Source organism: Lupinus angustifolius, chromosome LG06 (assembly GCF_001865875.1).
Source record: "Lupinus angustifolius cultivar Tanjil chromosome LG06, LupAngTanjil_v1.0, whole genome shotgun sequence".
NCBI classification, from domain to species: Eukaryota; Viridiplantae; Streptophyta; class Magnoliopsida; order Fabales; family Fabaceae; genus Lupinus; species Lupinus angustifolius.
In genome coordinates this window covers 29,455,094-29,470,205 of record NC_032014.1, presented here as the reverse complement: position 1 = coordinate 29,470,205, position 15,112 = coordinate 29,455,094, and the positions used below count along the sequence as shown (strand labels likewise).

At 33.7% G+C, this 15,112-nt stretch overlaps 1 protein-coding gene across 2 annotated transcripts; it reads left to right on the top strand.

Moving 5' to 3' along the window:
• Positions 3,145–11,972, top strand: LOC109350769 (methionine aminopeptidase 2B-like). 2 transcript variants are annotated; one of them, XM_019592068.1, is made up of 11 exons: positions 3,145–3,389; positions 3,481–3,514; positions 3,598–3,705; positions 3,798–3,897; positions 3,982–4,127; positions 4,205–4,296; positions 4,394–4,488; positions 9,507–9,603; positions 10,731–10,874; positions 10,962–11,179; positions 11,565–11,972. In XM_019592068.1, exons 1-11 carry the CDS (start codon positions 3,224–3,226, stop codon positions 11,673–11,675), a joined length of 1,311 nt encoding a protein of 436 aa, XP_019447613.1. In that variant the 5' UTR covers positions 3,145–3,223; the 3' UTR covers positions 11,676–11,972. The 2 variants fall into 2 exon arrangements, with proteins under 2 accessions (XP_019447613.1, XP_019447612.1); XM_019592067.1 differs by having other exon boundaries at positions 3,478–3,514.

Genomic DNA, 15,112 nt, shown 5'->3' with positions numbered 1-15,112 from the left:
CTATGAATTTCACGAGTCCTTATAAATCCCCAGGTCCAAATGGTTTTCAGGTAATCTTCTACAAACAATTTTGGAATTTGATCGCGATGATGTGTGGGAATTCATAAAGGAAGTCTTCGAAACAAGCCAGTTCTACTTGATTGCGGTACATAACTAGTTATGTTTAATTCCTAAGGTAGATTATCCGAGTAACTTCAAGGGATTTAGGCTTATTAGTCTGTGTTATATGTTGTACAAGCTTATTATAAAGGTTCTTATCAACATACTTATTCTTCTTATTCAGAGTAGTTTCCTTCCTGAGAGAGAAACAATATATAATGCATTTATTCTCGAGGAAAGCTTGTATTATGTGGGTAAATCAAAAAGTAAAAATGGAGAGATTGCAATAAAGATTGACTTAGAAGTCTTACGATAATATCAATTAGGGTTCCATGAGAGGATGTTTGCATGACTTTGGTTTCCCGCAAGTAACCATTAATCTTATCATGTGTTACATCTCTAGTTCATCCTTATGAATTATCTGGAATGGCAACAAACTTGAGAAATTCCAACCCACTAGAGGACTTAGAAAAGGAGATTATCTTTCTCATTACCTTTTTGTCTTGTGCATTGAGAAATGGTCAATTGCAATTATAGAGGAAGTGTGTAAAAAAGTGGCTCCCAATTAAATTCTCTAGGAATGGACCTAACATTTCTCACATTCTCTTTACTGATGATTTCCTTCTTTTCCACAAAGCGAAAAGCTCTCAGTTATGAAACGTTAAAAATATCTTTGAGCTTTTCAACCAAGCTTCGGGCCTCAACATTAATGTCTTGAAATCTCGAGCAATTTGTTCTAAAGGTGTTCCAAATACTAAGAATGTGAAATTCACATTTATAACTTTTATTCGGTTTACATCTGACATTGGTAAATACCCAGAATTCCCCATGAAACCAGGAAGAATGTAGAATGAGGACTGTAATTTTATAATTGAAAAGATGCAGAAAAGATTGGCTTTGTAGAAACTAAATCTTCTCAATAAGCCATGGCAGATAACTTTAGCCAAGTTTATTTTGTCATATATCTTGTCCTATTATATGCAAATAGCTTGGCTCCATCAATCTATTTGCTCAAGGATATACTCATGCGTCTGAGACTCTATTTGGGGGTCTAGTGGAGGTAAATGTATGCATTTAGTTGGTTGGAAAGGTGGCAAAAATAAGACAAATGGTGATTTGGGTATCAAAGTTGCTAGATGTTGTAGCACTTCTCTGATGGGGAAACTTGTTTGTATTTTTTGCAGAATTGTGAGAAGCTGTAGATTCATATGCTCTTGGCCAAGTATACTCCAAATTTGAGTATCCTCCTTAGCAAAAAGAAATATGGATCTCAAACCTAGAATGCAATTCAGAAAACAAGGGACCAACTTCAAGATGGTTACAATTTAGTTGTTGGGGAATGTAAAATATCTCTCAGGTTCGATCATTAGTTGGAAGCATGTCATGTTAGCATTATGGTAAGCAATATTGAAACTCAGGATTTAGATATTCAAATCAAACACTTATTTTCTAATAACTCTTGACAATTTGCTAATATTGTAACCTATATTCCCCATGAGATTTTTTTAATTTGTTCAAGAGGCATCAACTTTACCTTCATCCCAACGGTTAGGATCATCATGTTTGGAGTAATTTGAATGGAAAATATATTGCCAACAATAGGTACAAATGGCTTACAGAATATCATAATTTAGAGATCAAACAAGGTGATTGGAACTGGATTTGAAAACTCAAAGCTCCTGTGAATTTTCAATTTTTCATTTGGAAAATTTGTCATAACTACATTCCGTCTAATGTTCTTAAGGCTACTCGTGGTATCAATGTTACCCCAATGTGTGAACGATGCAATCTTGCTAATGAAACAACTCTCCATTGCCTTTAGGGTTGTCATTAGTCAACAATACTTTGGAAATATATGAGTTTCAATAATAGTGATTTCTTTCAAATTTTGAATCCAAATGAGTGGATAAGACACTTTGGTAAGGATTCCAATAAACAAATTTTTGGAAACACTATGGTGGACATGGGGAAATCGAAAAATATAGTGAGCACCAAAGGAAGGAAATTAGGTTCCTCATAACTGCTATTCAACATGCCATTGTTGATATGAAAGTTATATGCCTTGATCATGCTCAAGCCCAAAAGTTACAACAATGGGTGCCATTGGTGGATTTATGAGCCCAATGTGAATTTCAAATAATCTTCATGCGAAGCTCATGGGTTTACTTTACAGACTTCAACTGGCTTGGGATTTGGGGTACAAGAAGGTTAAATATCAAAGCTGATTCATTTGATACAATATCTTTGGTTAAAGATTGTTGGCCAGATCATTATCTTTACATGGATATCATATTATACATTCAAGACTTAATGAATATGGATTGAGAGGTGATCATAAACCACACTTGTAGAGAAGAAAACTTTTGCGCTGATTATCTTACAAAGAAGGTAGCAGTTTTTGTTTCTATTTTTATTGTAATTGAATTAGTTCCTCATAATCATAGGAAAATTTTGTCTTCTTCATAAAAATCTGATTTTGAAGGCCTTCATTATTTTGTAATCTTTTCATTTACTGCAAGAAAACCACCATACCAACATTAAGTAAGTTATACTTGAGCTTAATTGTATATATATATACAATAAAAATGATAATATATACTTTTTGCAATAAAAATGAGGGATGAATTTTGTTGAGTGAGGTTAAAAATAAAAGAAAAAATGTATATAGTGAGAGAGTAAGAGTTTTATACATTATCATTGCATCATCTACCATTCATATTTAATAATCATTAAATATAAAACATAAATGGATGGTAAATAATATACTCACTGTATATAAATCTTTAACTGTGATTGTATCATCAAACATTCAAATTTAATAATCATTAGCATTTAAGAAAAAGTAATGAAGTATGTGATGTATAGTATAATGTATGTCTAATTGTTGATGAATTTTTATACTAACATTTTTTGTTGTTAGGAAGAAGAAGAAAGAAAAGACAAGCCCAGTGGTGGCCCAAGAGTGGCTAGAAGCCCTCTAGCCCAGGTGAGGAAAGCTAAAGTGGGTGTTGTTGTCATCCATGATATTGAATATTCATACATCAGTACATCATACCCTAGAAGCTAGAGGAGGTTTGTTTGTTTGTTTTGATTTGTCATTTGAGGGATATCAGTCTCGGCGAGTATGGACGGGGAGGGTAACACTAATTCCAACATTCTACCATCAGAACAACAACAACAACAAGATGCTATCACTCCTCAAACTAGCTTAGAACATGCTATCACTCACCTTTCTCTCCCATCACAACAACAAGATGGTGATGACGACGACCCTGCTAATGCTAAAGGAGGTAATACTTGTCATCTTCTTTTTCTTTTTCTCTCTCTCTATATATATAGTGGCTGATGATATGATGCAATTTCGTTTTGTTTTGACAGAAGTTTCAAAGAAGAAAAAGAAGAAATCCAAAAGCAAGTGAGTGACTACGACATCATTTTCTGTTCTGATATACCATAATTATCACTATAGAAACAAGTTTATTAATTTTGTGTTTTCAGGAAAAAGAAAGAAGCCCCTAAGCAGACTGATCCTCCCTCAATTCCTATCTTGGACCTTTTCCCATCTGGAGATTTTCCTGAAGGTCAAACTCAGCACTACAAAGACGAGTAAGTTCATTACTTCATTACTTCATTCATTCATAGCTCAGATCTCATACGTGTTGCGTGAATTTTCAAATATACTTTTGTTGGTATGCCAGTAACCTTTGGAGAACTACATCAGAGGAGAAGAGGGAGCTTGAGCGCCTTCAGAAACCAATATATAATTCTGTCCGTCGAGCAGCAGAAGTTCATCGCCAGGTACCTATTTTGTTTGTTTACTTGTTGCCTTCCAACATTAACAATGAGATAACTTAGTTCATGCTTTTCTTTATGCCTAACCAGGTTCGCAAATATATGAAAGGCATAATAAAGCCTGGAATGCTCATGACTGACTTATGTGAAACATTGGAGGACACTGTTCGTAAGCTAATATCGGAGGATGGCCTGCAAGCAGGCATTGCATTCCCCACAGGATGCTCTTTAAATTGGTGACACTTTATACTTTGCTTTTTTTTTTGGTTTCTTCATACCACTGGTTTCTTAAATTAAACTCTTTCTGCTCTAGGGTTGCTGCTCACTGGACCCCAAATTCAGGAGATAAAACTGTACTTCAATATGATGATGTCATGAAGTTGGATTTTGGCACTCATATAGATGGTAACCCCCAATTTTTTTATTTATTTCAGTTCTCCTAAATATGTGTTTTGTTGAGTGTCACTCTGTTCAACTTCTTGTTATGAATTTTCTTGTGTAGGATACATAGTTGACTGTGCTTTTACTGTGGCTTTCAACCCTGTATTTGATCCACTGCTGGAAGCCTCTCGTGAAGCAACCAATACTGGTATTAAGGTACTTTCTAGAAAACTACTCATCTTGTTAAGACACATAGCCAATGCTAATTGTCCAATTAAAAATGTCAAAATGCTCAATCCTGTTTAAACAATGCTACCCATTCAACTGCGTTGGGTGACATGTGATTATGTGAATCAAAATCCCTATGTTTTCAATAATTTCTTCAATTACAAATTTACAACAACAAACAAGCCTTAGTCCGCTAGGTGGGAATGATATTTTCATTTATCTAAAAAAAAAAATCATCTTGTCTGTTAGTGGCCAAACATACTTGTAAACTCGATATGCATTCATCTTGTTCACTACCTTGAAGATCTCTATGAATCGCCTAACCTGTAGTGTAAATATTGATGAAAGAGAAAGTGGTGGTACCAAGCATAGGGTCATAATATCTGGGAGTCTCATACCAAGAAATGAACATAGCAAATAAAATCAACCCCAACATTGACATTTTCCTAGTTTTAGTAATTAGAAATGAGGATGTTTGATGTTGACATTGATCTAAAACCCGCAGTAAGCTAGCGAAGTCACATTGGTGCACAATCCATGATAACTTTTCATGAAAGCGATTGAGAAGAATGCAATGATAATGGAACGTAACCTGATTAGGAGCAGGGAGTAGCCTTTACCTTGTTGATTTTGTAATAAAGTCACCAAAACCTCCTTATCTTTTAGTATTTTTTGTCTAATTATTGAAATCTTATAAATGTTTCTAGGTAATTTTTCCCGTAAATTTTATTAGAATGGGAAAATTACTTCATTCACATTCAACCAGATTATTTGAATGTGTTCTGGCTGGATAAAGTAAAACGAGAAGTATTATCAAGCAGTGTTGCTCAATAGCGGCGGCGTTTTTTAGGCTACCACCATTAACCATTTGGGAAATCCCGCCATATGGCTGTCTCGTCTTTTGTTCGAAAAAGCCGCCATGGCGGTATGGCGGCAGCGGAGCCATGGTAGCATTTTGGCTTGCTGGTCAGTTTTTTTTTTAAATTGGGCTGGGATGGGTTTTTTGGGCCCATTCATGGGTTAAAAATTAAAACCCTAACCCCTTCTATTTTTGCCTCTTCTCCTTATTGCCTCTATCATTCAAAACTGAATTCTCTGTTGTGTGTTGCCTCGATTGCAATCACTTTTCGTAACTCTTTTTTTCATTGCGTTTTTCCTTTCTCTATTTTTCTTTCTTTCTTGTTTTCTCATTTCTTTATCTCTTTTTTATTCCACTTTTTTAATTTCGTTTTTTTATTTACTTTCAAAATATATATTTTCCAGTTTAATTTTTTTTTCCAGATTACTTTTTTTTCCCACTTTTCTTTTATTCAGTTTATTTTTTTTAGTTCACTTCTTTTTTCCACAGCTTACTTTTTTTTTTTCCTTTTTTCAGTTTACTTTATATACAAATTTAAAACAATTCTTTAACAGTAGCATGGTGTATTCCAAAAATAGGATAACACATAGTATGAATGTTTTGCATTTTATATTTGTGTTTTGCTTTGATTTTTAGTTGTGGCTCTTTACAAGACTTGTTAGTATTGATTATTTTACTTTTTGCCGATCTTATGATGTTATGAGACATTGATACTTAATGATTTTTTATTAAACTTTATGTTATTGTTTGATTTTTATGTTATTGTATTATTAATTTATTTTTCCTATTATGTTATATTTTTTATTTATTTTTTGTCAACTGCCATTATGATGTCCGCTATTTGCCCGCAACGTCATCCACAACGCCTTCATGGCTGAATTTTGACAACCGCCATTGGTCGCCATCCGCCATGGGCAACACTATTATCCAGCCAATTGTTGGTTAATTCCAAGTTGTTGTGATCAATCTTTATTTGATCTCATGTCTTGAGAAGATAAAACCCATTTTCCAACCAAATCCTATTTTATGGTGCCAATTTTAAATTCTTTTTATGGGCTATGCCAAAAGCTGTTACCTGATTAAAATAATAAGCTAAATTTTTTACCATTTTGAGTTCTTAATCAGATGTTTGTTTGTTACATATTGTAATGCACCCAGAACTGACCGATAGACCTGTGAATATTCAATATGGTTACTGTAATGCTTAGAAAACGTCCACCTTGTTACTACAGAAGTACTAATAGTAAATTTGTAATACCCTTAGGGTAAGTCATTTGAGCAATTTTCCGTGCTTGAAAAGACTGGACCCATTGTGAAGATGCTTAAAACCAATACCAAGAAAGTAGTCAAGATTTCCTAGTTGCTTGAGTTGAAAAATGTTTAGCTTTGTAATAAACTGCTGAACTAAATCTGCCGAGCTGTCTGTCACTAAAATATCATCCACATATATGAAGCACCGATACCTATACGTGTATTGGATACGATATGTATCCGATACGTCGATATACATATTCTTGAAAATGCATGATATAATTTGTTTGGGATACACATAAAATATGCACATAAAATTCTATAACATAATAAACATATAATTATTGTTATGAATTTCCAAATAAAGAACATATTTTTAGTCATCACTAAATACAAAATGAAATTCATATTATCATAAGCAATCTTTACTTGGTACTGACAAATAGGAACTTTATCAATCCCATCCAATCGATGATCAACATTATGCATATGCATTTCCTATTCATTCTCTATGCAATACACATGTTTTGTCTTTTTTTTATCGCTACAAGTCCATTTGGTAGATTGAATATTATGTTTCTCTCTTGTACTTAATTGATTGTGTTATATTTTTCTCTCTTAAAATGCTATGGCATGGTAGTTTGAAGTATCGGGAAAATATTTTAAGAGTATATGGGAAATATCAGATTTATAAATTATTTATTTTTCAAAAAAATAATTTCGACATGCTATGGGTATGTATCTATGAAGTATCGGAGAGTATTGATATCGGATACGTGAAGGTTATTGAAGTGTCAGTGCTTCATAGATCCACATATACCAAAACATAAAGACTATCCAACATGTGAAACTAGACAAGAGGGATCAGATTGGCTTTACTGAAAACCAAAATTGATCAGAATAGCAGTCAACCTCTCAAGCCAAGTTTGAGGAGCCTTTTTTAGCCCATAAATGGTTTTCCTTAGGTTGTAGAAATGTCTAGTCTGTGTTCAAATCACCTGTAGGTCATTGCATGTAAGCCCCCTCTTGTAGATGCCCATTGGGGAATGCATTGCTTATATCGAATTGCTGGATGGAACAACCTGAACATTAACTTGTTTGATTACAAGTGAGAATGTCTAAGTGGGCTCAAATTATCAAGCCATACTGTTGATGGAAGGCCTAGGCTACCAACCCGGCCAGATTCTCTTTGACCCAAAAACCCATTTGCAGGTAATGACCAGGTTTGATTCTTGATCAGGGCTTCAAAACTCAGTTGTTGTGGCTTCATTCTAATTAGCCTTCTTAAGGATCTCATGAGTAGAAGAATAGTAAGGCACAAGTTTAGGTACATGTAAGTCGTAGACCATAGTTACTTGGGTTTCTCGGCTTTGTCATTAACCTTGCGTACCAAATTTGCCCTACCGGTTAGTGGATTCATCATAAAGAAAGAATTGCAATGATAGTACAGAAAGTGACAAACCACTTACCTGTACTATTTTCCAGAGTTAGGTATAGTTTGCATGAATGGCTGATGGTGGGGACATATCAATCAACAATGAAGTGTGATGTCTCTTACCCTGAAGAAGTATAACTAGGACTGAGCAAATTAAGAGGAGTTAGAGATATAATCAACAACATTAGTGGGACTGATTATATGATATAAAGGATGAGCTGTTGAGATATTAGAAAGAGGATCAGGTGAAGGAGGTGACGAGGTTGTCGAGACCTCCATGATTGGGAGAAAGAGGAGAATTAGGTGCCAGAACATTGTTGGAAGAAATAGGGTTAGTTGAAACACTAGGATTTGAAGAGGCAACATCATTAGGGATGGAGACAAGTTGGAAAATGAGAAGCAAAACCAATTAAAAGGTACATCTTTGGACACAAAAATACGGCCATAAGGGGATATACACTTAAATCTCTTATGGCCAGTGGACTGACCTAGGATTAGGAAATTACACTGAATGATTCTAAATTCTAAATATTTGATGATTAAAAAGCCTGTAATAGTAGTAACAAGCATGCTCAAAAACCTTAAGAAATTTGTAATTCTGAACAACATTCAAAATGGTAAAAAGGAACTGATTTTGAATGGCAATGACAAGGTTCGAGGAAGAGAAACCATGGTATTTTGATCTGACATAGAAAAAATTGAGCCAAGCTCTGGTTTTTGTATCAAACAGAGAAAATTAAATAAGCTTTGGGGTGTTTGGACTAAATAGAGAAAAATCAATAAAAATCTGGTGTTGACATAAAAGGACCTCGTTTTGAATGGCAGTGACAATATTTGAGAAAGAGAATCCATGGTGTTCCGACCGGACATAAAAAGCGAACCAAGCTCTGGTTTTTTGTATCAAACAAAGAAAATCTTATAAGTTTTGTGGTGTTTGGACTAAATAGAGAAAAAAACAATGAAACTTTAGTGTTTGATTTAAACAAAGAAAAATCCAACTAGGCTCTATGGTGTTTGGAAAACCGAGATGAGTTAAAAGTATTGCAACATATAACTCAATTATTGAAATAGTTCAGTGACTGACCATGTTACGAAAATTTAACAAGTTTGAATCTTTAATGTGTTATTTTAAAGAATATGAAACCTTTTCATGCTCAAACTTGTTTTGTTTGGTACAATACAATACAATTTGACTAGTTTTGACCAGTCTAATTCCATGTTTGGTATAATTGTCACAGTATACTGGTTAAATCTTGCTGTTCTTGACAAAGTGCTCCTATTATGTGTACATACCACTAGCACCAGTTTATTATGTGTTTCTACTTTCTATTTAAAGTTTTATTTTGTGTGAAAACAATGAATGGACATTTTTTGTTTGGTTTGTGAGATGCGTTGTCGGGTATGCCACAATTAGGTCAAATTTTAATTTTTTGGTTCCTCCAAAATGTTGTGGCTGTGTAGGAAGCTGGAATTGATGTGCGCCTTTGTGATGTTGGTGCCGCAATTCAAGAGGTCATGGAGTCTTACGAGGTTGAGATTAACGGGAAGGTTTACCAAGGTATGGCACTTGTAGGGATATTTGTGATCATGTGTTTTTTATACTTTATTTGGTCAAATACTTGTCAGGACCGCCACCACTATCATGGTGGAGCGGCGGGATTCCTGCTTGGAGCATGGCAAATATCTGGAGCGGCTGTCAAGGCTGGAAACCGGCCTGTAGCTGCCGTGACAGAGCAAATCCTATATTTCGATGATCTGGACCTGTTTCTGAGTGGCGGCTGATTTTCTTTGCTAGTGGAACTAGTTTTTTATTTTACATTTCTGATTCCTTTGATGTCCCACAATGTATCACTCATTTTGATTGGTGAAGAAAATACATTTTAAAAATCAAACTTAATATTTATTAGCCTATTAGACCAAGCAAAATGAGTGCCACATTAGATATTTCCAACAATTTTACCTTACACTTTAATTGTCGAAGTTCTATTGTACACTTTTTAACTATTCAGGTCTCTATTTTCCCTCGTTTTATCTCTAGCAAATGTCTAATTTATCCTTGGTTGAACTCAGTAAATATCCACCCTTTTACTGCCTCCCACCTAGATCTTCTTCTACCTCATATGCAGACCTTTTCACTTTGTTTCTCTCTATTCTGTTTGGCAATCGCCCCTGCCCTCTCAAACCACCTCTTGCAGCCTTTTGTTTTTCTGGTTATTTTCTGGCGGCCTTCAGCAAGCCCAGTGAGTTTTGCAGCTGCTACATGAAGCCTCTTTTCTTTGCTCCCCCATCCTGTTGTCTTGATTTGTGCTCCACTGCACCGTTCCTAAAGGGTGGGGGCCATCTTCATTTGTGTTAACTTCACTTGATTGCTAAGCGTAGTTATAATTAAATTCTAGCCTTTAGAGGATTTGAAGGTTAAGTGAATCTTGATTATTAATTATTAATTTGGCTTTAGTTTTGTGTAGTTTTTATTATTTTAAAGTATTTAATGTGTATAGTATAAATTATTTATGTTGCTTTCAGCATTATGCATCACAAATGGTGTGATATATACTTTGCCAATGAATATGATTTATGATAGAGCATTATGACGCTGTTCGATCCATGTAGCTGACCCTACCTAATGAGATAAAGGCTTGATTGTTGTTGATGGTGTGATATATACTGTAATGGGAATGTTTGCAGTGAAGAGTATACGTAATTTGAATGGACATAGCATAGGCCGCTACCAAATTCATGCTGGAAAATCTGTCCCTATTGTGAAAGGAGGAGAGCAGACAAAGATGGAAGAGGGTGAATTTTTTGCTATCGAGACCTTTGCATCAACTGGTAATAGTAGTTTCTTCAGGTGCTGGACATTGTTATTGTGCCTTTTGGTAATGCATTATGAATTTGGTCATTGAATGTTATGTTCAGGGAAAGGATATGTACGAGAAGACCTGGAATGCAGCCATTACATGAAAAACTTTGACGTTGGTCATATTCCGTTGAGATTGCCTAGAGCTAAGCAACTGTTAGCCACTATTAACAAGAACTTCTCGACTTTGGCTTTCTGTAGACGGTATTTAGATCGCATTGGGGAGACTAAATACTTAATGGCATTGAAGAACCTGTGTGACTCTGGCATTGTTCAGGTATGTCTTAGGAGTTAGTCACCAAGAAATTTGTGGATGTATTTTTTTTGTTTTTGGAAAATTAGAAATTGAGTGGCTGTTGCAAATAAAAAGAAAATGGTGTCTCCATCTTGTAGTTTTGAACCAAATCCCTTAGCAGGTTGCATTTCATTATATGTTTTTGAAAGTAGTTGTGGTGGTTTAAAATTTTTGAACATAAATGAAGCTGTTTACATAAGCCTCGACTTTTGTTTCATGTTCACAATGTTTTATCTCAAACTTGATGTAAGCTACGGCTACCTTCAATTCACCCTTTGAAATGGTGTTTTTTAGTTATGAAGGAAACTGTTTCAAGTGATCTTTGTGAAAGACTAATTTCTCCTCCTTTTTCCACTACTCCTTACAGCCTTATCCTCCTCTATGTGACGTGAAAGGAAGCTATGTATCACAGTTTGAACATACAATCCTACTCCGACCAACATGCAAAGAAGTTATATCAAAAGGTGATGACTATTAATGTGGATTTAAAGTGGTTTTTGTGTTGATGGATACTCTCCTCTCTTGTGCTGGTTTTGTTGTTGACTCTCTCTTCACTATATCATCAACAGTTCGGTTTTATAAATGTTATTTTAGGTAATCTTTGGTGTTGGTGTTGGTGTTTTTTACCTGTGTATGACATTACTAGTTCAATAATTTCCATATTCCCGAATCATGGTAGGATTTTATCATGTCGACCATGCACTCTTACTAAACATTGTCAAACTTTTAAGCCATGGAAGATTGCATTATTATACTGGAGATAGAGATTTTTTGTTAACATTTCCCTCATTAAAATTTAATAAAACACTAAATATATGTTGGTATATAAATATACTGGGAACAATCATGAAAATAAAAATAAATAAAATACTTGTATATTACCATCGATGCTCTTTTGTAGTTAAATATATATATTAGTTATTTCGCACATAAATTTATCAATGTGCTGCTTATAGATGCCAAAGAATTTCGTTGATGTTGGCGTTCGTTTCCCACCCTAGTATGGAACCTTAGATGTTAGAATTACATGTGCTTTTGTCCGTCACGTGCAGTAACTTGTATAGGATTGAACTGTGACGATTGTAAGAATGCGAGTAGAATTTAATGTCGAAGGACAATATTGTAATTCAGAATTTTATTATGTCATTCATAAGCATAGTCAGAGACAAGAAGAGAGAGAAAGAAGAAATGGAGAAAGAGGGAGAATGCCCCCGGTTGTAAAAGGAGAAGACTAGGTTAACAACTGTAATTTGCATGTGCTTAATGGACTTCTTTTTTTTGTAAAATATTTTTATAGTAAATAACTTAAAAAATAACTACATATTTTTTTATTTAGAAAAATAAAATAAATTAAACACACCACTCAAAATTAAGTGTTCATATATATATATATATATATATATAAATGAGATATTCGTTTACACCCAATTTAAGTTATATTAATTACATTCGATTTCAACCATTCATTTTCTAAGATTCAACAGACCATACATGGGTTATTAAAATTAAGATTTAAATAATCATATCATCACTTAAAAAGTCATGTGCATTTATCTTTACCATTCAAATATGATTCATTAAGTCATTTTAATTATTCTCATTTCCACAATAACAATTATCTTCATTTGAGTCACTTACAGACTGACTTATGGAGTTATTGAATCACTAACTGAGTTACTACCTAACTGATTAACTAACTTACTGACCGACTTACTGAGTTACTCACTGACTTAATGAGTTACTGATTGATTTACTGAGTTACTAATTGACTTACTGAGTTACTGACTGACTTATTGACTGAAATACTAACTAACTTACGAAGTTACTGACTTACTGAGTGACTTGCTGAGTTACTCATTGACATACTGACTCACTTATTGAGTTAGTGAGTGACTTAATGATTGACTTACTAAGTTAATGACTGACTTATTGAGTTGCTGACTAAGTTACTAACTGACTTACTAAATGACTTACCGAGTTACTGAATGACTTATTTGAAGTTTCTGCCTAACTTACTGAGTTATTGAATGACTTACTGAGTTACTAATTGACTTATAGAGTTACTGACTGACTTATTGAGTTATTGATTGACTTACTGAGTCACTAAATGACTTATTGAGTTATTGACTTACTAATAGACTTATTGAGTGACTCACTAGCTTACCGAGTTATTGACTTACTTACTGAGTTATTGAATGACTTATTGTTTGACTTACTAACTAAAATACTGATTGACTTATTGACTAACTTGCTGACTGATTTATTTTGATTTCAATACATTCAAGTAATTACTGTTGGTTAAGTTTCAATTCTTTAAGAAGTTTTTAATGTGGTTTTAGCTTGATCACCTAAAACTTGATTTCAAGATCCAAAATGCTTCTTCTTAAAGTCTTGACAAATGAACTAAAAAGTAGGAATACACCTTAGTTCATTTGCCAAATAAAAGCATCCATTTTAAGCAACTTGTAATCAAGGCTAATCAATGTTTATGGAGCCTGAAATAAGGCGTGATAACTTATTTTGTCGAGTGGCAGTTCTCTATTGATTAGTGCATTTTACAAGATTTGAAAATCACTTTTTCTCGCTGGGGGACTGGGGGAAATTTTATGAACTGATGTTTGGAACTAACCGAAAGTATAACACATAACTTGTTAATGTTCTTCAAAATCATTTGAGTTTAGAAATAATTCCATATTTCAAACCAATTTTCTCTTCTAAAACTAAAAGCATGCTTGCTCAAATTGGGCCAAAAGTTAATTTTTCCAAACATGATAACTCCAAAAAATGTGTTATTTGGTTTACTAAGTTTCTATTTGGTTTATCATTTAACAAAATAAATTCATAACTTCTGAATGAATTTATTTGTGGTTGTTTAAATTAATCTCTTGTTGTTTGGAGTTCCATAAAATTATGTTTGCATCTCCTTGTATCAATTGGACTTGAAAAATGCTTAAATTTTTACTGTAAACATAATTTTCATAAAAATAGCATGCTATTTGATTGGAATTTCTGTCAATCAAATTTATATTCATGAACATAATGTTTTAGACATTGAAAAATTCATGTAAATTGTTAGACTAACCTCAAAGAGAAAAAAATTGCAAGTTCTAATGATTTACATGAAAACAAGTCCAAAAATAGACAGACAAAAATGAGGAGTTGGCTCTAAAGGCACTACTATCTTAGAGAGGATAGTAAAATCAACGAGAACGAATTCCAGAGTTCTTCTAAAAAGTTTGGTTAGTTACTAATTTCATTTCTTTCAAAATGTTACACAAACTTCCTTAACATATTTTCAAAATGACTTGAGGACAAGTCAAAAACTTAAGGTGGGGGAGTGTGTATAACATTTTGAAAGAAATTTATTTTAGAGTGTTTTTAAAAAATTTAGTGTGTGTTCGTTCGCTTTTAAGTGTGTTTAGTTGCTTTAGAATTTTTTTTCGTGTGTTTAATTTTTTAAGTTGTGTGTGTACTTTAGTTTCTTTTTGATAACTTGTTTAACAAGTGAAAGTTTTTAAACTAAACTTAGTAAATAGCACAAACTTGGCTTAAATTTTTAAGAAGATCAATAACTTTGTAAATTAACAAGCTTTGATGTGCAGCATGAGCTGAAAATCTGAAATTTTTTGTGAATAATTCATAATATCATAACTTTGATAATATGCAAACTTTTTGGAAAATCATTTATCATGAACTTGTGAATTTGTTTGAAAATCAAAGAGTTGTACATAAACCAACCATGCGAGGAGTGTAAACCAAACAAAATATTTATGTGAGCTTAGTGAGAAACTTTTTGGTTTTGCACAATTGCTTTTGTTTGGATATTTCTTTAGTTGGTTGCACACAATTTGATAGGAAATGATCAAGGCAAGTTCTTTCGAATAGAATGCGCCACTTGACCAAAAATGACCAACC

Bases quoted from the DNA above. Each gene is read 5' to 3' on its own strand.
- LOC109350769 (XM_019592067.1), top strand. From the start codon at position 3,224: ATGGACGGGGAGGGTAACACTAATTCCAACATTCTACCATCAGAACAA. The intron at 3,515-3,597 runs GTGAGTGACTAC...TTGTGTTTTCAG, and splicing joins AAGAAGAAATCCAAAAGCAA to GAAAAAGAAAGAAGCCCCTA. The intron at 3,898-3,981 runs GTACCTATTTTG...ATGCCTAACCAG, and splicing joins CAGCAGAAGTTCATCGCCAG to GTTCGCAAATATATGAAAGG.